At 45.9% G+C, this 22,500-nt stretch overlaps 1 protein-coding gene across 4 annotated transcripts in view; it reads right to left on the bottom strand.

Annotated features, from left to right (window-relative positions):
• The window catches only part of erich3 (glutamate-rich 3), a 49,593-nt gene that overhangs the window by 13,402 nt on the left and 13,691 nt on the right, over nucleotides 1–22,500 (bottom strand). For 2 of the 4 annotated variants that reach the window (XM_046872289.1, XM_046872288.1), the window contains 7 exons: nucleotides 21,778–21,871; nucleotides 18,130–18,255; nucleotides 17,926–17,997; nucleotides 17,650–17,778; nucleotides 16,156–16,317; nucleotides 15,715–15,909; nucleotides 15,365–15,542 (listed from right to left, as the gene is read on the bottom strand). In XM_046872289.1, coding sequence (XP_046728245.1) covers nucleotides 15,365–15,542; nucleotides 15,715–15,909; nucleotides 16,156–16,317; nucleotides 17,650–17,778; nucleotides 17,926–17,997; nucleotides 18,130–18,255; nucleotides 21,778–21,871 — 956 coding nt within the window. The remainder of the gene's footprint in view (nucleotides 1–15,364; nucleotides 15,543–15,714; nucleotides 15,910–16,155; nucleotides 16,318–17,649; nucleotides 17,779–17,925; nucleotides 17,998–18,129; nucleotides 18,256–21,777; nucleotides 21,872–22,500) is intronic. The other 2 variants (XM_046872290.1, XM_046872291.1) reach the window with 2 other exon arrangements.

Raw genomic sequence — 22,500 nt, 5'->3', positions numbered from 1 at the left:
TAAGGTGGTAAATGACTGTTATTAGACTCTGATCAGGGTTTTGTCTCGTTTTGCTCGACCTCAGTGCAGCTTTTGTAGTAGCAGTGGGAGTTTTTTTCCTCCTTAAATAATCCTGAAATGTTTTTTGTCTACCTGACTTGTGCCTATAGCTCGTTAACTCGACTACCGCTAGTGTTGACTAAATTCATTGCCTCACACTTTATCTTAACTCTATTCGCTATTATAAGCACTATGTCAGTAGTGTGTCTGCCTTTGAGCACAGGTAAGGACTCGTTTGAGGTGCAAACAGTGGAGTTGGAGCTGGAGGCTTTGGAGAAACAGATTCATGACCTACATGTAAAGCATGCCCAGCTGTGAGAGCGAAAGCGGCGCTTGAAACATCCCAGGCTCACGCTTACTCATCCCATGTAAATTCTCTGGTTAAACCTAATGCTCCCAGCACCTCAACTCCACGTGTCTCCCTGCCCAGGCCCAGCGCACCTACAATGCGACCCGCCCAGGTATTGTTCACTCCAGCACCGGTGCACCACAGACCCTGGATGCTGCAGAAGTGGAAGACGTGAGCCAAGCCCCGTTGCGCACATCTCCCCGCCATCACCACCGGCCTTCGAGATCTCAACTGAGAACCGCTTCGCCCCTCTCGGTGAGACGGAACCGTAGTTCCCCTTCAGGAACTCGAGCTGCGTCGAAACGCTATGGGAACGCCCTGCGTGACCACGCTCTGAACCACGTGTGAAATCTAGCCAATAGGCAAGCCGTGGCGTCATAGACAGGCGACGCCACGTAAACCAGGAAGCTACAAGATGGCTGTGCGGTGGTAGCGACATTAGCTTCTGCTAGTTCAGGTAAGCGCTTTGAGTGTGTTATCTGTGCAGTCATGAGCTTATATGCAGGCAAAATTCTGTCTGCGTGTCTCCTGCTTGCCCGATTCATTTCGGGGTGACACGCAGCCGATGTGTTGTTTGCTTAGCTTAGAGCGTGCTTAGTCGGCTCTCGAGGGTATCGGTTGTTAGCATTTAGCCGTGCGGCTATGCGCCCCGGCTGCGAGGCGAGCTCCCGTTCCCGGGATTACGCTCGTTTGGCGGTTCATTCTCCGGTGCGTGTGACGCGGTGCTCCGTATTCTTCCTCCGAGGTGGGTGAATTTTCGGGGAGCGCTCTCCGAGGTGAGCGCTCTTCCTCGCGGCTTTGGCTCTCGATGGTATCGGCTGTTAGCATTTAGCCGTGTGGCTATGCGCTCCCGGCTGCTAGCCGAGCTCCTGCCCCGGGATTGCGCTCGTTTGGTGACGGTTCTTCCCGGTGCGTTCGCGGTGCTCCGTATTCTTCCTCCGAGGTGGAGAATTTCAGAGAGCGCTCTCGAGGTGGCGCTCTCCCTCGAGGCTTTGGCTCTCGATGGTATCGGCTGTTAGCTTTAGCCGTGTGGCTATGCGCTCCCGGCTGCTAGCCGAGCTCCCGTTCCCCGGGGAGAGCGCTCGTTTGGTATCGGTTCTTTTCCCGGTGTGTGTGACGCGGTGCTCTGTATTTCTTCCTCCGAGGTGGATGAAATTTCGGGAAATTAGGGGAAGCATGCCTGGCGGCTGCTTCTTCTCCCGGTGCGGGCGGCGCAGCATTACATGTCTCTCTCTCCGAGGAGGTTGAGCTGGTGGATGCTGGCGAGCCTGCGGACTCCTCACAGCCTGTGCTGTATATGGAGCTCCTTGTGGTCGTGGCACGGGCCGGTCCGAGCTGGATTAGCTTGGCGGTCGTGTGGCGGAGCAGCGCGCCAGTGAGCTGGTTGTGCGTTTCCTGCACTGTGTCACAGCCTCAGCGCCTCCCCTGATCTGCGCACCGAGGTGTCTGGGTCCTGGGAGGCCCGTGGACGCGCATGCTTTTCCGATGTTCTTTCGCTGTGCGCGAATGTTATTGGATCTGCGTGGCGCGGCTACGGACGTTGCCGCTGTGGTGGAGATGCTAGCTAGCTATCTCTCCCGAGTGTTGCGTCTGTGACGGCTATCGGTTTGCCTCTGAGCGCCGCTTGGCTCTGGTGGGTGGCGCTGCGCGGCAGGTCAGGCTACAGGTTGCTTCCACGATGAGTGTGTTGCAGGCATACCAGGCTGGCCTGCTATGGGGATGATGCGAGCTTCCTTCTGGCGTCATGGTGTCCCTCCTGGCCTGACCTGGTGACGCTGTGGGTAAGGGTGATTGCTGGCGGGTTCAGGAGGCGCGGTGGCGTTTCAGTGGTAGTGCCTCGCTGCTCGATGGAGCTGCTCAGCGGCAGCCGCGCCTGGTACGCCCAGGCACAGCGAGATGGCCCGGTGAGAGTGTTGCCACCCGACTCGCTGGGCGGTCCTAGGGGCCCCTGGCGACTCTCTAGGCCCGAGGAGGGGCTGGACGGCCTGAGGTCGCCCCGCCTGGTGAACGGGCTATGGTGCGTAGGCCTGATGGCTTGCATTTTGGAGGCGGTGCGCACCTCATGCTACGGTGCTCGTCCCTCCTGGCACCGCCGAGGCCGGTCTGTCGGCCCTGCCACAGGGTGTTCGGGACGCTGCCTCCTCTAGCGGTTAACTCCCTTATTTCCTCGACAGTTCGTTGCGGATGGGTGTCATCCGCCGCCTCAGGGGCTTCACGGCCGCAGCACGCTGCTCCCGCCGCTCGGGTTCAGGATGTCTGTCTGTTGGCCCTGCCACGGGTCGTGTTCAGGGCGCAGCTTCTCCAGCGGTTTGCTCCCAGTATTCCGCCCGTATGATCGCTGCGGACGGGGGGTTCCGCCGCCTCTCAGGAGGCTTCAACGGCCGCAGTACGCTGCTCCTGCCGCTTGGGTTCAGGAGGACTGTCTGTTAGCCCTGCCACGGGTCGTGTTCAGGCGCAGCTTCTCCAGCGGTTTGCTCCCAGTATTCCGCCCGTATGATCGCTGCGGACGGGGTTCCGCCGCCTCAGGAGGCTTCAACGGCCGCAGTACGCTGCTCCTGCCGCTTGGGTTCAGGAGGACTGTCTGTTAGCCCTGCCACGGGTCGTGTTCAGGGCGCAGCTTCTCCAGCGGTTTGCTCCCCGTATTCCGCCCGCGTGATCGCTGCGGACAGGGGGTTCCGCCACCTCTCAGGGGTGTGGTCGGCTGCAGAGCACCGCCCAGCCGCTCTGAGTGGGTCGGGGCCAGCCCTGCACGGTCCCTGGCGGGACCCGTGCAGGCCCTGGTCCTGGAACAGGGAGTGCGCACACTCCTGGGGAAAGGGGCCATCGAGGTGGTTCCCCTCTCAGTTTGCGAGTCAGGCTGCTACGGCCCGTGCTTCGTTGTTCCGAAGAAGGACGGTGGGTTGCGTCCCATTCTGGATCTCTGCTACTTGAACCACTCACTTTTTGGGGCTCGGGTTCAGGTTTCTCGTTTAGAGGTCGTGTCTCAGGTCATGTCAAGGACTGATTTGTCATCGCTAGATCTGGAGGTTGCATGCTCCCATGCAGCCGTCCTTCACCGCGCACGGGAGGTTCCTGAAGTTGCTTTCGGGGCGAAGCTTACCAATATCGGTCCTTCCGTGCGGCCTAGCGCCCTCACCCCGTGCCTTCACAGAGTGCGTGAACGCAGCACTGACCCCGCTGCGGCTTCAGGGCATCCGCGTTCTGTATTATATCAACGATTGGTTGATGGTGGCTCGTTAGACCACCTGGCGGTTTGGCATTGAGGTGCTGTTCCCGCCTGCATGAAGGTACTGGGGTTCGGACTGGGGCGCGGGTTGTGTGTACTTTCCCAGCGGAGGGCCACTTTCTCGGCGTGGTGTGGGACTCGGCGAGTTGCGGGCACGGTTGTCTCCCGCCCGGTTTGTAGTCATCCTCACTGCAGTCAGGAGGGTAGGGGCAGGCCGCCTGGTCACTGTGAGGCAGTTCCAGAGGCTGCTGGGTCTCATGTCGGCAGTGTCCGCATGTGGCCCCTCCAGTGGTGGCTCCGGGGCAGTAGGTTCTCCCCCTGAGGGAGTCTGTGTCATCACATCAAGGTCTTACGGTGTGCCCACGAGCCTTGGTTGCATGGTAGAACCTTACGTTCTGTCCCGAGGCCCCGTTTTAGGGACTCCTTGTCGTCGCGTAACGCTAACGACGGGCGCCCATCACGGGGTGGGGAGCGGTCATGAGTGGCCACTCCTCTCAGGGTCTGTGGAGCGGCCCGCGTCTCTTGTGGCACATAGGTTGCCGGGAGGTGCTGGCAGTGTTGTTGGGTTACAACTCTTTCTCCCAGTCCTTAGAGATCGCTATGTGTTGGTCCGCTCGGACAATGCTGCGGTGGTCTCGTACATCGTCCACCGGGGGGACCTCCGGTCTCGCCCTTGCGAGCAACGGGCGCAGGGGGTCCTCTTGTGGTCCCGGGACGAACTCCTCTCATTTAGAGCCGGTTACATACCGGGACGGTTGGATGCCTGAGCAGACGCCCTGTCGAGACAGTGGCTGCCGTGGGGCGGTCTTGGCGAGGCTACGCCTGTCGCCTTTCCCGATTGCGCTGCTCTCGGGAGTTCTGGGAAAGTTTTGCCGGTAGGGAGTCTGTCTCCTCCGGGTAGCACCTGGTTGGCGGGCGGAACCCTGGTTCACCCCTGCCCGGTGTTGTGGAGCCTGTGGCCCCTGAGGGGACACGGTTTGTAGCGGCTGTTCTCTCTACCGAGGTAGTAGAGGCCCCTCTCCACTCCAGAGCTCCCTCCATGAGGAGGTTGTATGCCGCACGATGGCGACTGTTCGCGTCACGGTGTGAGCACCATGACTTGGACCCAGATGACTGCCGGTCGGTTCAGTTCTGGTGTTTTGCAGGTACAGTTTGCCGCTGGGTTAACCCCTTCGACCCTGAGGGTTTCCGTGTTCGCTGGGTAGGTCCCATTGGTGACACGTTTCCTCCGCGGCGCCCGGAGGCTGTGGCCCGGGACACGACTGGAGTGCCTGTCTGGGACTTGGCAGTTGCCTCGTCCCACCTGGAGTTGCCCCCTGGCATGCCCAGAGTGTTCTTACACGGGGCCAGGTGCTCCCACACGATGTGTCGTGTTACAGGCATTCTGCCCTCCTCTGTTATAGCCCCGACCAGGGGTTACGAGACCGGCTGTGTCCAGTGCGAGCACTGGGTGCTTATCTCCACAGGACGAGTCCTTGGGGTGGTTGGTGCAGTTGTTCGGCTGCGAGTCCGCGGCTCGCCCGCCGGAGTGTGGCGGCCTCTGCGGCCGGGTGCACATGAGTGTCACTCCGGGGCGTCTGTGGCGCTGCGGGTTGGTCCACCCGCTGGCCTTTGTCAGGTTCTATGGCCTCGACCTCAGAGCCACCCGGGCTCCTCTGTCCCACGTGCTGGTGCCGAGGCCCTCACTCTTTGGCAGGGTCTGGTCAGTGTGGCGTGATTGGACACTCGTTCCCATAGCGTTAAACCAAAAAACAGTCCAAATCGGGTAACTAGGGAGGAACATCTATCTGCATTCTTAATCTCTCACAAGTTTCCTCAAACAGATCATTCCAGAGGTAATTGAACCTGTTTTAAAATAATAAACTCTTCCATTAGCACTGGTTTTGTACCTAAATCCTTCAAACTGCAGTTATCAACCCCCTAATTAAGAAACCTGAACTTCACATTTACAAACATCTACTGAGGAATAACATTAATGAAATGTATCAGTCAGGATTTTGGCCTCATCATAGCACAGAGATGGCGCTGGTTAAGGTGGTAAATGACTGTTATTAGACTCTGATCAGGGTTTTGTCTTGTTTTGCTCGACCTCAGTGCAGCTTTGTAGTAGCAGTGGGAGTTTTTTTCCTCCTTAAATAATCCTGAAATGTTTTTTGTCTACCTGACTTGTGCCTATAGCTCGTTAACTCGACTACCGCTAGTGTTGACTAAATTCATTGCCTCACACTTTATCTTAACTCTATTCGCTATTATAAGCACTATGTCAGTAGTGTGTCTGCCTTTGAGCACAGGTAAGGACTCGTTTGAGGTGCAAACAGTGGAGTTGGAGCTGGAGGCTTTGGAGAAACAGATTCATGACCTACATGTAAAGCATGCCCAGCTGTGAGAGCGGAAAGCGGCGCTTGAAACATCCCAGGCTCACGCTTACTCATCCCATGTAAATTCTCTGGTTAAACCTAATGCTCCCAGCACCTCAACTCCACGTGTCTCCCTGCCCAGGCCCAGCGCACCTACAATGCGACCCGCCCAGGTATTGTTCACTCCAGCACCGGTGCACCACAGACCCTGGATGCTGCAGAAGTGGAAGACGTGAGCCAAGCCCCGGTTGCGCACATCTCCCCCGCCATCACCACCGGCCTTCGAGATCTCAACTGAGAACCGCTTCGCCCCTCTCGGTGAGACGGAACCGTAGTTCTTGGAGATTCCATCGTCCGGCATTTCCACGCTACTGGAGTCAAAGGTAAGGTGCACACTTGCTGTTTTCCTGGTGCTCGTGTTCTCGATGTCGTTGCGCAGGTTCCTGCGAATCTGAACGAGAACTTTGAAAAACTTCTGTTGTTCTCCATGCCGGAGCGAATGACACCAGGCCAAGGCAAACGGAGATCTTGAAGATGGATTTCAGGATCCTGGTGGAGACGGTACGCAGCACATTGCCCACATCGAGGATCATAGTGTCAGGACCTCTTCCCACTTACCAGCGAGGAATTATAAGTTTAGTAGACTTTTTGCACTAAATAAATGGTTACAGTCATGGTGTCGAGAGCACAAACTTCTCTTTGTTGATAATTGGAATTTTTTTTGGAGCGTCCGAGGTTCTTCCGCTCTGATGGCCTGCACCCCAGCAGAGTTGGAGCAGCAGTGCTATCAGACAACATCTCTAGGATGAGTCACACCATCTGGCTGGTAAAACATCATGCAAGTTACATCTATGACATTTATACAACAAACCAAAAAGTTACACACACAGTCCAATTTATAGAAACTGTATCTATTCCTCGTGTGGTAAAACCAAGAAATAAATACACAAGATCCAGAAATAATCTTATTGCAAATAAACTAAAAAATGCCAGATCCAAAAGCACAAAAAAGCTCTAAAGTTTGGTCTTTTAAACATTAGATCACTTGCACCCAAAGCACTCATTGTAAATGAGATGATCACAGATAATAATCTCAATGCACTCTGTCTCACTGAGACCTGGATTAAACAAGATTATTATATGAGTCTAAACGAGTCTACTCTGTCAGGATATGTTTATAAGCATGAGCAACATCAGACTGGTCATGGGGGTGGTGTAGCCACCATTTATATTGGCCTTCTTAATGTTTGTCAGATATTAGGATTCAGGTTTAAATCATTTGAAGTGCTCGTTCTTAAAGTTGTACTTTCAGACATACATAGAAAACCCCTACTATCTCTCACTCTGGCCACCGTGTACAGACCCCCAGGGCCCTAATTGATCAAGAGTTTGCTCGTTTTCTTTCACACCTCTTGATCAATTTTGATAATCTCCAGGTCAAGATCTCCAAATAACACTTCATGACTCTCTGCTCTCCCTTACAGCCACTGCTCGTAACCTTGGAGTAACTATGGACAATGAACTGTCCTTCTTCCCACATGTCACTAATGTTGCTCGCTCCTGTCGATTTCTTCTCTACAACATCCGAAGGATTTGACCATTTCTGTCCACACAGGCTGCCCAGGTGCTTGTTCAGCTTCTTGTCATTTCAAGACTCGACTACTGCAACTCTCTGCTGGCAGGTCTTCCCCTGAACGCTATTCGTCCACTGCAAATGATCCAAAACACAGCTACATGACTTGTGTTCAATCTGCCCAAGTTCTCCCACACCACCCACTGCTGCGCTCCCTTCACTGGCTTCCAGTAGCTGCACATATCAGATTCAAAACACTGATGATTGCCTACAAGGCCAAAAATGGACCAGCGATATCTTACCTCAGAGACCTCATCACATCTCGCACTGCGCCACGCTGTCTGAGATCCTCCAGCACTGCTCCACTAGTACCACCTTCTCTCAGAATGAGAGGTAAGTATACTTCAAGGCTTTTCTCTGTTCTGGCACCGAGGTGGTGGAATGAACTTCCCCTAGATGTCCATACAGCGGAGTCCCTGACTATCTTCAAGCGACGATTGAAGACCTACCTCTTCCTGAAACACTTAAATTAGCACTTTCCAAGTTTACTTTGTAGAATTCAAGAGTTATATTTATATTAAGTTGGTAATCTGGCATACCAGTGTAGATTTATTCATTGCTAATGAATCAAATCGCTTTTGTATGTCGCTCTGGATAAGGGCGTCTGCTAAATGCCGCAAATGTAAATGTAAATGATAAAGTGCTGCTTGTAGGTGATTTTAATATTCATCTAGATGATGCAAACGATACCCTCTAGAGAGAGAGAGAGAGAGAGAGAGAGACGATTGTCCATGCTGTAGCCGTTTGGCTATTCGCATTTTCCACTCCCGGAGATCTTCGAGGAGAGTGCTCTCCCTCGTGGCTCGGTACCGCTCTTGCCGAGGCAAAGCGGCGCACTGACATTATTGGGTTTAAGGATTGTGGCTATGGGGAGATGTCAGTTTGTCTGATATGGCCTTCAGAGGAAAGGTTTTCCTGCCAATAAGCAGACCAGGAGATGGATAGTGGATGTGATTTCGGTTGGTTATGAGTCCGCTGGTCTTCCTACTCCATTCAGAGTCAAGTCTCATTCGACCCAGAGTATGGCGGCCTCTACGGCCTGGTCCGCAGGGGTGCCCCTGCGGCACATATGTGATGCTGCGGGTTGGCCCACCCCATTGACCTTTGTCAGGTTTTACAGCCTTGACATCGGAGCCACTCCCGGCTCCTCTGTCCTGCACGCTGGTGTTGCCCAGACACTCTAGGCAGGGACTCGATGCAGCTCGAGTTTCTGAAATGGAACGTCTCTAGGTTATGGATGTAACCCTTGTTCCCTGAAGGAACAAGACACTGCGTTTTGAGCCATACTCCCTGCATCCCAGTGAGTGCTTACCTTTACTTTTATCAGAAGCTAATGCCGCTACCATTACTCCGCTGTTCTGTAGCTTCCTGGTTTGCACAACGTCGCCCGCAGATGACATCATGACTTGCCTATTGGCCGGATTTTACACATGATTCAGAGCGTGAACAACACGGGCCGTTCCCAAAGCGTTTCGACACAGCGTCTCCTATCCGTAACCTAGAGACGTTAGATCCCATTCCAACTAAACTATTGAAAGAAGTGTTACATGCAGCTGGTAAGCCTCTTCTAAATATTATTAACTCCACACTGTCTTAGGTCACGTCCCTAAACCGCTCAAGTTAGCAGTTCTTAAACCTCTCATTAAAAAAAACTAATTTGGATCCCAACACACTATTAATTTACAGACCCATTTCAAATTTCCCATTTATGTGTAAGATTTTAGAAAAGATAACTCTGCCCAGTTCTGTTCCTACTTACAAGAGAACAATATCTTTGCAGAGTTTCAGTCAGGTTTCAGTCTCCATCATAGCACAGAAACTGTTCTAGATAAAATCACTAATGACCTGTTTTTAGCTTCAGACCAAGGCTACATTTCTCTGTTAGTTTTACTAGATCTTAGTGCTGCATTCAACACTATAGATCATGATCTTCTCCTGGATCACTTACAGAATTAAATCGGTATTCAGGGACAGGCATTAAGCTGGTTTAAATCCTACCTGTCCGATCGTTACCATTTTGTAGATTTAAATGGAGGTTAATGCAGGTTAATGCAAGTAAATTATGGCATGCCACAAGGTTCTGTTCTAGGACCCCTGCTTTTCACAATATACATGCTTCCCTTAGGAAATATTATTAGAAGGCATGGAATTAGCTTCCACTGTTATGCTGATAATACCCAGCTATATATCTCATTGAAACCAGACGATACACTCAATTAACTCGCATAACTGAGTGTGTTGAAGAATTAAAAGACTGGATGACTCATAACTTTCTACCATTAAATTCTGATAAGACGGAGATTTTGCTTATTGGCCCAAAAACCAGTACACAGAAGCTCCAGCATCTCAACCTGCATTTAGACAGATGTTCTGTAACCACTAGTTCAACAGTAAAAGACCTGGGAGTTATTTTAGAGCAACTTGTCTTTTAAAAATTATAAAAACCATGTTACAAAAACGTCTTTCTTCCACCTTCAAATCAAATCAAATCAAATTAAATCAAATTTTATTTGTCACATACACATACATACAGGGTATGACATGCAGTGAAATGCTTTTTACGACGGTCCGGCATGAGGGAATAAAATGGGGTGAAAGGGAGAATAAAAAAAATATATATAATAACAAAATATAGAAAAATATAATAACAAGAAAAAGAAGGCAGTGTGCAGTTAAACAGTAAACAAGTTAAGCATGGTTTTTGATTGTCCATAAAGTGTCCGTGTGCGGTCTGGTGTGGTGTAAAGTGTCCATGAGTGTCCGTGTGCAGTAAGGTGTGGTGTAAAGTGTCCTTGTGCGGAATGGTGTGGTATAAAAAAAAAAAAGAATATAAAAAATATGAAAAATATGAAATGTTGGAAATACCTTGGAAATATTGCTACGCTAAGAAACATGTCTATATCTGATGCAAAGACGCTTGTCCATGCGTTCATGACCTCCAGAATAGACTAATGTAATGCATTACTAGGTGGATGTCCTGCATCATTAATAAATAAGCTACAGTTCAGAATGCAGCAGTCAGAGTTCTCACAAGGTCAAGAAATTATGATCATATAACCCCAATCTTCTCATCCCTACACTGGCTACCTGTTAAGTTTCAAATCCACTACAAACTACTGCTACTTACTTACAAAACACTAAATGGTTTATCTCCATGTATCTCCAGTCTTGTAACACACTACAATTCATCACGCTCCCTGAGATCTCAAAACTCTGGGCTTCTAGTAGTTCCTAGAATAGCAAAGTCCACTAAAGCTGGTAGAACATTCTCACATTTAGCTTCTAAACTTTGGAATAGTCTTCCTGACAGTGTTCGGGGCTCAGACACACTCTCCCAGTTTAAGTGCAGATTAAAGATGTATCTTTCTAGCGAGTTCAACACATAACACACATCACATCATAACCTTGTGGTCCAGAACATCTGATCACATCACATTATCAACTTGTGCTGTTAATATCATGAACAGCAGCTACGCTAATTCCTCTCCACTGCTTCTCTTTCTCTCCCCATCCCAAGGCATCCTGAGGTTGCTCCAGTCCCAGTCACGTCACACCTAATGGAGATTGTGGACCTGTAAAGAAGTAGATGCTGCAAACATCCTGAACCATCTAGAGACGTACCAGTGCCAATTGGATCCACTTCATGTGGAGTTTGGACACTGGACCTCCTGGAGTGTTTGAAGGCTCTGGCATTGAGAAGCTGGTGTTGGATCTGTGATGATCTCAGATGTTGAGCTATTTTATATAGCTCCTGGTTTTATAACCATAATGACTGTGGAAAGATCATCACTCATAATCACACACCCCAGTGCTCATGTTAGTTACTCTCCAGTGTTCTGTAGTGTTTAAAGACTATACTGGCTCAGGTCTTATTTGACTGATCGCTATCAGTTTGTTGATGTAAATGGTGAGTTCTCCACACTCTCTGAGGTAAAGTTTCGTCTTCCACAAAGATCTGTCTTAGGCCCACTGCTTTTCTCTTTATATCTGCTGCCTCTGGGTGAAATTCTACATAAACATGGAATTTGCGTCCATTGCTATGCTGATGATACACAGCTGTATATTTCAGCAAAGCCAAATGAGAGAGATCAGCTTAACAATGTTGAGGAGTGTGTAAAGGACATTAGACAGTGGATGCTTGATAACTTTCTTCTGCTCAACTCAGATAAGACAGAAGTACTTTTACTAGGACCACATGCAGCTACAAGCAAACCTTCCGATTACGTAGCATCTTTGGATGGTGTTTCTGTCTCAGTGTGTACAGCAGTCAAACACCTTGGTGTGTTTATTGACCCGAGTCTTTTCTTTAATCCTTAGTCAGTAGGTGTTTGTGAGGTAACTGTATTTGTTGGTTCCTCAAATAATGAAGACTACAGCAGGTTTGGTGAACTGGGATATTTGGATGCTGTCGTCTCCTCACTCTCACACGTTCACTCAGGTTTGTTGATGGTGGTGTGGTGTGTCGTCTCTTATCCCAGAGATCCTCATGTTGGTGTTACCTTCTGCTTCTCCCTTGTAGTTATGCTGCCATAGCGGGTCTTACCAGAGTCCAAACTGCACAGTGACATTAACTTTCATTCATCAATAAGGACACGTAATAATCCATATGCTTCTCTTCCCGTCACCCTCTTCTCTCTCTCTCTCTCTCTCTCTCTTGTGTGTGTGTGTGTGTGTGTGTGTGTGTGTGTGTAGTTTTTAGGGTCTGTGTAGTTTAAAGTGTCTGTGTAGTGTATAGTGTGTGTGTAGTTTATAGTGTGTGTGTGTGTGTGTGTGTGTGTGTGTGTGTGTGTGTGTGTGTGTAGTTTATAGTGTCTGTTTAGTGTGTGTAGTGTATAGTGTGTAGTGTTTAGTGTGTGTAGTTTATAGTGTCTGTGTAGTGTATAGTGTGTGTGTGTAGTTTATAGTATGTGTGTGTAGTTTATAGTGTCTGTGTAGTGTTTAGTGTGTGTAGTTGATAGTGTGTGTGTGTGTGTGTGTGTGTGTGTGTGTGTGTGTGTGTGTGTGTGCAGTGTTGGGCAGTAACGTGTTACTGTAACAAAGTTACTTTTGACAGTACCTAATACTGTAATGCGCTAGTTACCGTATAGTGCGTTACCTGTTACTTTTTTAAATAAATGAATTTCGTCTGAAGTGTAGCCTAACACTTTAGGTTTTGATTGTGAATATATTATTCAGCTTGTTTTGTTATTTACTTCAGAAATCCTTGTGATATATTCAGTTTGTGCTGGTCTGACTTTAATAAAATAGTGTTTAAAAATGACTTTGTGTTTAAGTCAGTTTAGTGTTTGTAGAACATAACGCATAAAAGGGCATTAATGAGAACATTAAAGAAGGTTCTTTAAAAAAGTAACTAAAAAGTTACTTTTAACAGTAACGCATTACTTTTTGAATGAAGTAACGAGTAACTGTAACTAGTTACTATTTTTTAGTAACTAGCACAACACTGTGTGTGTGTGTGTGTGTGTGTGTGTGTGTGTGTGTGTGTGTGTGTGTGTGTGTGTGTGTGGTTTATAGTGTCTGTGTGTAATTTATAGTATCTTTGCAGTGTATAATGTGTAGTTTATAGTTTGTGTGTGTGTGTGTGTGTGTGTGTGTGTGTGTGTGTGTGTGTGTGTGTGTGTGTGATTTATAGTATATGTGTACTGTATAGTGTGTGTGTGGGTGTGTATGTGTGTAGTTTATATGGTGTGTGTGAGTGTGTGATTTATAGTATCTGTGTATTGTATAGTGTGTGTGTGTAGTTTATATTGTTTGTGTAATTTATAGTATCTGTAGTGTATAGTGTGTGTAAAGTGTATAATTTGTGTGTAGTGTTTGGTGTGTGTGTGTAGTTTATAGTGTCGTTGTAATGTTTAGTGTGTGTGTAGTTTATAGTGTCTGTGTAGTGTATAGTGTGTGTGGGTAGAATAGCCTTTATTTGTCACATATACATTACAGCACAGTCAAATTTGTTCTTTGCATATCCCAGCTCTGTCAGCGAGCACGGGTGCCGCGGTAGGTGCAGAGTGACTGGATAGGAGGACCCAAATGCAGGATGCACACAGGGGTATAGAAAAAACAGGCTTTAATCATCAAAGGTAATCAGGCTAAGTAATGGGGCAAAGGCAAAAACAGAATCCAAAAACAGTCCAGAAAATCCATAAACCAGCAAACAGAGCAATACAGGGCAGAACAAAACACAAACCAAAAACAGTCCTAAGTCCAAAACCAGGAAACTAGGGTGGCAGAGAAGAACAGGGACAGGGATCAGGATCAGGATCAGGATTAGGATCAGGATCAGGATCCAGAGCAGGCAGGATGGCGAGACTGATCTCAGGGGCTAGGAAACCGGTAAGATAATCTGGCCCGGAACTAAAGTCTTGATTGTCCTTATATACACCGGGAGGCGCGGGAAAAAACGGCAAGATGGCCGCCGACACAGAGGTGCTCAGCGCGGAACCGGAAGTGCATGCCGCAAAACCGGAAGTGCGCGCGGTGTGCCCAATAGATCCTGACAAGCTTGTCTAGAAGCTGGGGTCAGAGCGCAGGGTTAAACCCCTGAACTTCCGATCAGTAACCCAGTGCCTTAACCACTGGAGCTACCACTCCCTTGTGTGTGTGTGTGTGTGTGTGTGTGTGTGTGTGTGTGTGTGTGTGTGTGTGTGTGTGTGTTTATAGTGTGTGTAGTGTATAGTGTGTTTAGTTTATAGTATGTGTGTAGTTTATAGTGTCTGTGAAGTTTATAGTGTCTGTGTGAAATTCATAGTATCTGTGCAGTGTATAATGTGTGTAGTTTATAGTGTCTGTGTAGTTTATAGTGTGTGTGTAATTTATAGTATCTGTGTAGTAAATAGTGTGTGTAGTTTATAGTGTGTGTGTGTGTGTAGTTTATAGTGTGTGTGTGTGTGTGTGTGTTTATAGTGTCTGTGTGTGTAATTTATAGTGTCTGTGTAGTGTATAGTGTGTGTAGTTTATAGTGTGTGTGTGTTTGTGTAGCTTATAGTGTGTGTGTAGTTTATAGTGTGTGTGTGTGTGTGTGTGTGTGTGTGTGTGTGTAACATAACATTTGTGTAGTGTATAGTGTGTGTAGTCTATATTGTGTGTGTGTGTAGTTTATAGTGTCTGTGTAGAGCAGACATGGGCAAACTATGTTGGGTTTATTAATCGGGCCCGCCGAACGTAACCAAATTCTATTAATGTAGGTACTTGTTCAATTTACCTTTCCCCTGTAATGCCCACGTTTCCCCAAAATAAGTGATACTCTCTTCTTCTTTTATGAGCCCTTCTGCCAAAATTAGCTTATCAAAGAAAAGTGGATAGTGAGCGCAGAGTGTTTAATACGGAGTGGACAGCAAAATATTTTTTTGCTGAAGTCCGATTAAAGGCTGTATGCCTAATATGCCAAAAAAAACTGTTGCAATTTTCAAAGAGTACAATATCAGCCGTCACTTTGCACTTTTTAACTGGTGTCCTGTCCTCTGTCCCCTGTCCCCTGTCACAAGACCCTGAAACCGCACCACAAGGAGTGCAATTGGAACTGATCGATCTTCAGTCTGACTCCGTCTTAAAGGAGAAGTTCAGCTCTCTTAAACTGAATGACTTTTATGCTTCACTTAACGAAGCCATGTTTTCAAACCTCTGGAAGACGGCACAGTATAGTGTATGTAGTTTATAGTGTGTGTATGTGTGCGTTATTTACAGTATCTGTGTAGTGTATAGTGTGTGTAGTTTATATTGTCTGTGTGTAGATTATAGTGTATGTGTAGTGTATAGTGACTCACCTCCTTCTTTAAGTCTTCCTTTATAAACACAGAGATTTTCACCCCCACAGTGCTGCTGGAAAACCTTCACCTCGTCCTTCAGCTCATTCAGCTCATGTGCCAGACGCACACTTTTCCCAAAGTACACCATCTTTACTACTACCGCAGTCTGAGAGCACACTCGCTGAACAGTGCCTTCCTGTTGTGGAAGTCACAACAGTTCTAACTCAAACTCAGCTTAAATCTAATAAAGCTCAAATTCAAGCTGAACTGAAAATAAACTCTAGTTTACTCTATATACTATAGATACTAAACCCAAGCTGCCACATGTCTGAGGCCCAAACCAAACCAGGAGATTCTGAAACACTGACCTTTTTTTCTGGAGCATCACTGGGAGCCGTAGTGGGTCGTAACCTTCGACCCCGCAGAGTCCCATTTTGCACATTGTCCTTCTTCTTAAGAGGGGGTACAGGGGTCACCAAGTTATTAATGACAGGAAGTCGATACGGAGAGGCAGAGTTGGGGAAATCTCTCAGCGTCAAGTGTCTCATCACATTTCTGTCCAACTACAGTGAAGAAATACAACACCACAACATTAACTACAGTTACAGTGTGTCTGTTTGTGTGTGTTTGTGTTTCTTCTCCGTCATGAAAGTATTGTTACAGCTAAATCTCTGACTGTTATAAAATGCTAACACTGGAGACTCCTCCCATAAATATTCCATAAACTTCCCCTCACAGTGTCGTTGTTTCACAACATCACTAATTACATTTCCTCTTTTCTGTACTAAATAACAGCATATTTTTCTCACCATGTAGCTGATAGGCTGCTCTCTGTTATTCCTTGATGCATGGTTGTGGGAATGAGACAAGCTTTTCTTGGTAGATGTCAGAGTGCTGGTGCTGTTCAGAGGCTTCAGTCGAACCGGACGCTGAGTTTTCTCTGGAGCAGTGTTTGGCCTAGATGAGCCAAACTACAACAAAAACAACAACAACAAGGGTAAAGTAAGAATAACAATAACACAAACATTGAGGGACAGTAACTTTAGTGAGAGTAACATTTACAGTAACAGTTACAGTCCAATATCAAACCTCTCCTTTATCTCCAAAAGGATTCTAGAAAAGGTTGTAGCACAGCAGTTCTGCTCACATCTACTGAGGAAGAACATTTATGAAATGTATCAGTCAGGATTTCGGCCTCATCATAGCACAGAGACGGCGCTAGTTAAGGTGGTAAATGACTGTTATTGGCCTCTGATCAGGGTTTTGTTTCTTTACTTGTTTTGCTCGACCTCAGTGCAGCTTTTCACACCACCGATCATTATCTCCTGCTTGCTAGAACATTGTTGGAATAAAGGGAACAGCTCTCTCTTGGCTCAGGTCTTATTTGACTGATCGCTATCAGTTTGTTGATGTAAATGGTGAGTTCTTCACACTCTCTGAGGTAAAGTTTGGTGTTCCACAAGGATCTGTCTTAGGCCCAATGATTTTCTCTTTATATCTGCTGCCTCTGGGTGAAATTATTCATAAACATGGTATGAAAAAAAACACACAGCTGTATATTGTATCAAAACCAGATGAGAGAGATCAGCTTAACAATGTTGAGGAGTGTGTAAAGGACATTATTCAGTAGATGCTTGATAACTTTCTTTTGCTCTACTTTTACTAGGATTTTTTAGGACTTTTCCTGGGATTATACTTGCCACCCTGCCTGCTCTGGATTCTGTTCCTGTTTCTGTTCCTGTTCCTGCTTCTGTTCCTGACCCCTTTTCTGCTCTGCTTCTGTTTTGAACTCTGGACTGTTTTTGGTTTATGTTTTACTCTGCCCTGTATTGCTCAGTTTACTGGCTATTGGATTTTTTAGACTGTTTTTAATTTTGTTTTTGTCTTTCCCTGCATCGCCCTGTTTGTTGGTGTTTCAGACCTTGGACTGTTTATTGAACTTTTTTTTTGCCTGTGCCCAATTAAAGCATGTTTTTTACCTTACTCCCTGTCACATCCAGCATTTGGGTCTTCACTCACCCAGTCATACCTGCACCTCAGAGTTTTCTGACAGAATAATCTGGCCATGCACCCATTTGAGACAATGCTCATTGTTAAAAGCTCAATACAAATAAAAATGAATTGAATTGAACATGAGCAACAGTAACATGAACACACACACACACACACACACACACACAAACACACGTACACACAGTAAGTCTAAGTTACAGCCTGTCTCATGCAGAGGTGTGTCTGAATGTCATGAGGTTTTCAGGACTCTGTGCAGATGGATGTGTGTGAGATGTTGGCGTTCTATGTACCGAGTCTGTGGAATCAGATGCCTCTCTCTCTGGCTCAGAATGCTGAGCTCGTGAACTCCTTAGGCGGGTTGGGGGACGTGGCGTGAGGATGATGATCTGATCATCCTCATACCTGTTACAGCGCTCCACCTAACAATAAACTTTCATCTTTATTGTGTTACAGTTTAACTGATTGAACATTAAAATGACACAATCATGTTTATGCACACACAGACACACACACACACACACACACACACACACACACAATACATCACACGTATAAATGTGAGGCACCTTGACTTTATTCACTTGCTCTCTCCGGGAAAAGTCCTCCAGTTTTCTCCTGATCTCTGTTTGATGCAAGCGCTGATCACAAACAACAAAAAAATAGACAATTATTCAACACCACATTATATCTCCCAGACTCACTGCATACCCCTCAGATTCCACTCTCTCCAGATCTTGTGTTTTCCTTTGCTGTACTCTGTAAATCCTCACCTCCATGTCCAGCACTCTGTGGAATATGGCCTGAGCAAGACATTCCCGTACGTGTCGCTGTTGATCTCTGAGTATAATCTTATACCTGAACTCCTTCTCCGACACGATGCGCCCACTCCTGCTGATCTAATACACACAGATTAAGGTAAGAGTGTAAAAAGTTAAGATGATGTTTTTATGCAGTAAAGACTTGAATCTACAGTACTGGTGTGGTGCTGTGGTGATTTGGTGATGTGGTGAGGTGTAATTGTGGTGATGTGGTGATGTGAAAAAGAGGAGGCGCTGTTGAGCCGTGTGGCGTAGCTTCCTGTTGTCGATTTGTTTGCCGGGAATTTTGTGTTTGTATCAACGTTTACATTTTTACAGTTTTGTTTTTTTCTCTTATCGCTTGATTTTCTGTATTTTCTACTTTCCGTTGACTCCGCTTTTTTTTTTTTCTTTTGGAAGAGCGCTTTTTTCCCTGTTCGAGGGTTTGAAACCAGTGAGTGGAGGCCATTCCCATCAAAACTACGGACACACACTACAGTAATCACATCCAGCTCATTTAGTGTGTGAAGTGTGACATGTTTATTCAGTCTTTCTCTGTTGTTAGTGACAATTTTATCTGCAAGAAGTGTAAGTTAGTTTGCTCTTTGACAGAGAAGAACTTATTATTGGAGGAGCGCATCCAGAGTCTAGAGAGAAGTAGTGAGCAGTCCAGGTTCTGCAGGAGAAAGTCTGGATGCCCTAGGTGTGTTTATTTTTTCATTTGTATTTATACATTGTGTTGTGTATATACTTGTATACTATAGTATGTGTATATTCGTCTATTCTTATATACTTGCATTTATTTATTTATTTATTTCATGCTGCTGTAACAAAGAAATTTCCCCACTGTGGGATAAAGGTTTATCCTTTCTTATCTTATCTTATCTTATCTTATCTTATCTTATCTTATCTTATCTTATCTTATTCAGTTGTGTTCATTCTAGATTTAGAAGGTTACCGTGTTACACATTCACGTCAGCTACACCAGCGAGTTTACGATATTAATTAGATCTCCATCTGACCCTGCAGAGCTCGACTGGGCAACTGAATGATTAGAATTAATGTTCCGTTACACTCTAGATGACCAAAATGATCAGGGAGAATAAATCAGCACAGTGGTATAATGATCATACACACACCTTAAAACAGACCAGTCTGTTAACTTTTTTAATAATAAAGTAAAAAATCCAGACGATTAAAATAAATCCAAACTATTTTATAAATAACCCTGTAGACAGCAGTGTCATTATAACAGACCATCAATTACAAAGTTTTACTCCTATTCAAGAGAACGACTTCATTTCATTTATTTCCTCATCAAAATCATCAACCTGCATCTCATTTCCTCACCTACAAGTTTCCTCAAACAGATCATTCCAGAGGGAATTGAACCTGTTTTAAAATAATGAACTTTTCCATTAGCACTGGTTTTGTACCTAAATCCTTCAAACTGCAGTTATCAACCCCCTAATTAAGAAACCTGACCTTCACCCTGTCAGCTGTCCAACTACAGTCCAATATCAAACCTCCTTTATCTCCAAGATTCTAGAAAAGGTTGTAGCACAGCAGTTCTGCTCACATCTACTGAGGAAGAACATTTATGAAATGTATCAGTCAGGATTTCGGCCTCATCATAGCACAGAGACGGCGCTAGTTAAGGTGGTAAATGACTGTTATTGGCCTCTGATCAGGGTTTTGTCTCTTTACTTGTTTTGCTCGACCTCAGTCCACACTCTCTGAAGTAAAGTTTGGTGTTCCACAAGGATTGGTCTTGGGCCCACTGCTTTTCTCTTTATATCTGCTGCCTCTGGGTGAAATTATACATAAACATGGTATTTGCTTCCATTGCTATGCTGATGATACACAGCTGTATATTTCAGCAAAGCCAGATGAGAGAGATCATCTTAACAATGTTGAGTGTGTAAACGACATTAGACAGTGGATGCTTGATAACTTTCTTCTTCTCAACTCAGACGGAAGTACTTTTACTTGACCACATGCAGCTAGAAGTAAACTTTCCGATTCCGTAGCATCTCTGGATGGTGTTTCTGTCTCAGTGTGTACAGCAGTCAAAGACCCTGGTGTGATTATTAAACCGAGTCTTTCCTTTGAGTCTCACGTGAATAATATCACCAGGATCTCCTTCTTTCACCCTAAAAATATTGCTAAAATTAGAAATATGATGTCGTTACAGGATGCAGAAAAACTAGTAGATGCTTTTGTAACATCTAGATTAGACTACTGTAACGCTTTACTGTCTGGGTGTTGGAGTAAGTGCAGAAATAAGCTTCAGTTAGTTCAGAATGCAGCAGCAAGAGTCCTCACTATATCTAAAAAATATGAGCACATCAGCCCTGTTTTAATCATCTACACTGCTCCCAATTACATCTCACACTGATTATAAAATACTACTACTGACGTATAAAGCACTTAACGCTCTCACGCGCAGTATCTGAGTGAACTTCTGTACCAGTATGATCCTCCACGCCTACTTAGATCAAAAAGTGCAGGCTATTTGTTGGTTCCTCAAATAATGAAGACTCCAGCAGGGGGCAGATGTTTCTCTTATAAACCCCACAGTTATGGAACCACCTTCCAATCAGTGTTCGGGACTCAGACACAGTCTCAGTGTTCAAGTCGAGGCTGAACACATATTTGGAGTGTTTAGTCAGTAGGTGTTTGTGAGGTAAAGGAGCAGATCTGGAGGGATCATGGATATGGAGTGTTTGGTGAACTGGGATATTTGGATGCTGTCGTCTCCTCACTCTCACACGTTCACTCGGGTTTGTTGATGGTGGTGTGGTGGGTCGTCTCTTATCCCAGAGATCCTCATGTCTGTGTTTCCTTCTGGTTCTCCCTTTTAGCTATGCTGCCATAGCGAGTCTTACCAGAGTCCAAACTGCACAGTGACATTAACTTTCATACAACAAAAAGGAGACTTAATAATCCATATCCTTCTCTTCCTGTCACCCTCTCTCTCTCTCTCTCTCTCTCTCTCTCTCTCTCTCTCTCTCTCTCTCTGTCGAGGTAAACATGCTCCTGAGGTTCCAGTGATCACTGTTCCTGTCCCTTTTCCCTACTCGGATCTTCCCACTTCGTCCTGGTCTGCCTCTGGATAGTGTTCTCTTTGATTGGATGGATGGATTTTGATGGTAGTTAAAGTCAACAGTCTGCTACACTGACTCAGGACTACAGTTTGCTTCTGATCACCATGACTGTACTCCGTGACATCGTTTATCTGAAATAAATGGACATTCGGTGGAACCCAGATGAGGATGAGGTTCCGTCTTGAGTCTGGTTCCACTTAAGGTTTCTTCCTTCTGCATTTAAGGGAGTTTTTCCTTCACCACAGTCTCCACCGACTTGTTCATCAGGGACAAACTTACACTTATAAAGAACATCATCATTTTTATCACCACATTATCTGTGTAAAGCTGCTCTGAGATGATGTTCATTATTAAAAGTGCAAAACAAATAAACATGAATTGAATTGAATGTGATGATGTGGTGATGATGTAATGATATGGTAATGATTATGTGGTAAATTGTCATTGTGGTCATGTGGTGATGTGCTGATGTGTTGAGGTGGGAATATGATATTGTGAATATGTGATGATGTACCAGTCCAACTCTCTGCAGATGTCTCCGTATTCTCGTGTTGTTAAAGTATGCAGTCAGGTGTTTGTCTGTCAGACTGTTATAAGCACCAATCAGCCTTAAATCAAAAACACACGCACGCACGCACGCACACACACACACACACACACACACACACACACACACACACACACACACACAGGAGGTATTTTAACAGATTAGATTTTACACATTTGAAACCAAACCAAATCAACCAAACATCATGAACTTACACAAAATAAAAAATAGGTTGAGCAGAAAGCATGTGTGTGAAGTTGCTCCTGGCTGTAACGTCCACTTGCTTTTCTTTTTCTGAGTTTTTTAAATAGTAGTTTGTTTTCCAGACTTCTTGTGTGTGTAGAGGAGCTTCAGTTAGTGGATCAGTTACAGGTTTCTGATTACGGATGAACAAGACACTTAACACTCACATGCCCTCAGTACCTGGGGCTCAGAGAATTTTTTTTTAAAAGCTGATTGTGTGGGGGTAAGGATGGCACTGGGCTTTTTGCTAGGGAGTTAATAAAACAATTAAAGCAATTTAAATTTACTTCATTACATTCCCTCTTGAAATGCAGACATCTCTTTTTATTCTTAAACATACTATTTACCTGAATTATTTAGTAATTCTAATGAAACTGACCTACTGATGAATATGATGAATACTGAGTTCAGCCCTCAGTGAGGGTTTATTGAATTTACTGAATTGAC

The sequence above is a fragment of the Silurus meridionalis genome, chromosome 17 (genome assembly GCF_014805685.1).
Source record: "Silurus meridionalis isolate SWU-2019-XX chromosome 17, ASM1480568v1, whole genome shotgun sequence".
NCBI lineage: Eukaryota > Metazoa > Chordata > Actinopteri > Siluriformes > Siluridae > Silurus > Silurus meridionalis.
The sequence above is the reverse complement of the archived record's forward strand: the minus strand, read 5'-3'. Positions and strand labels throughout refer to the sequence as shown.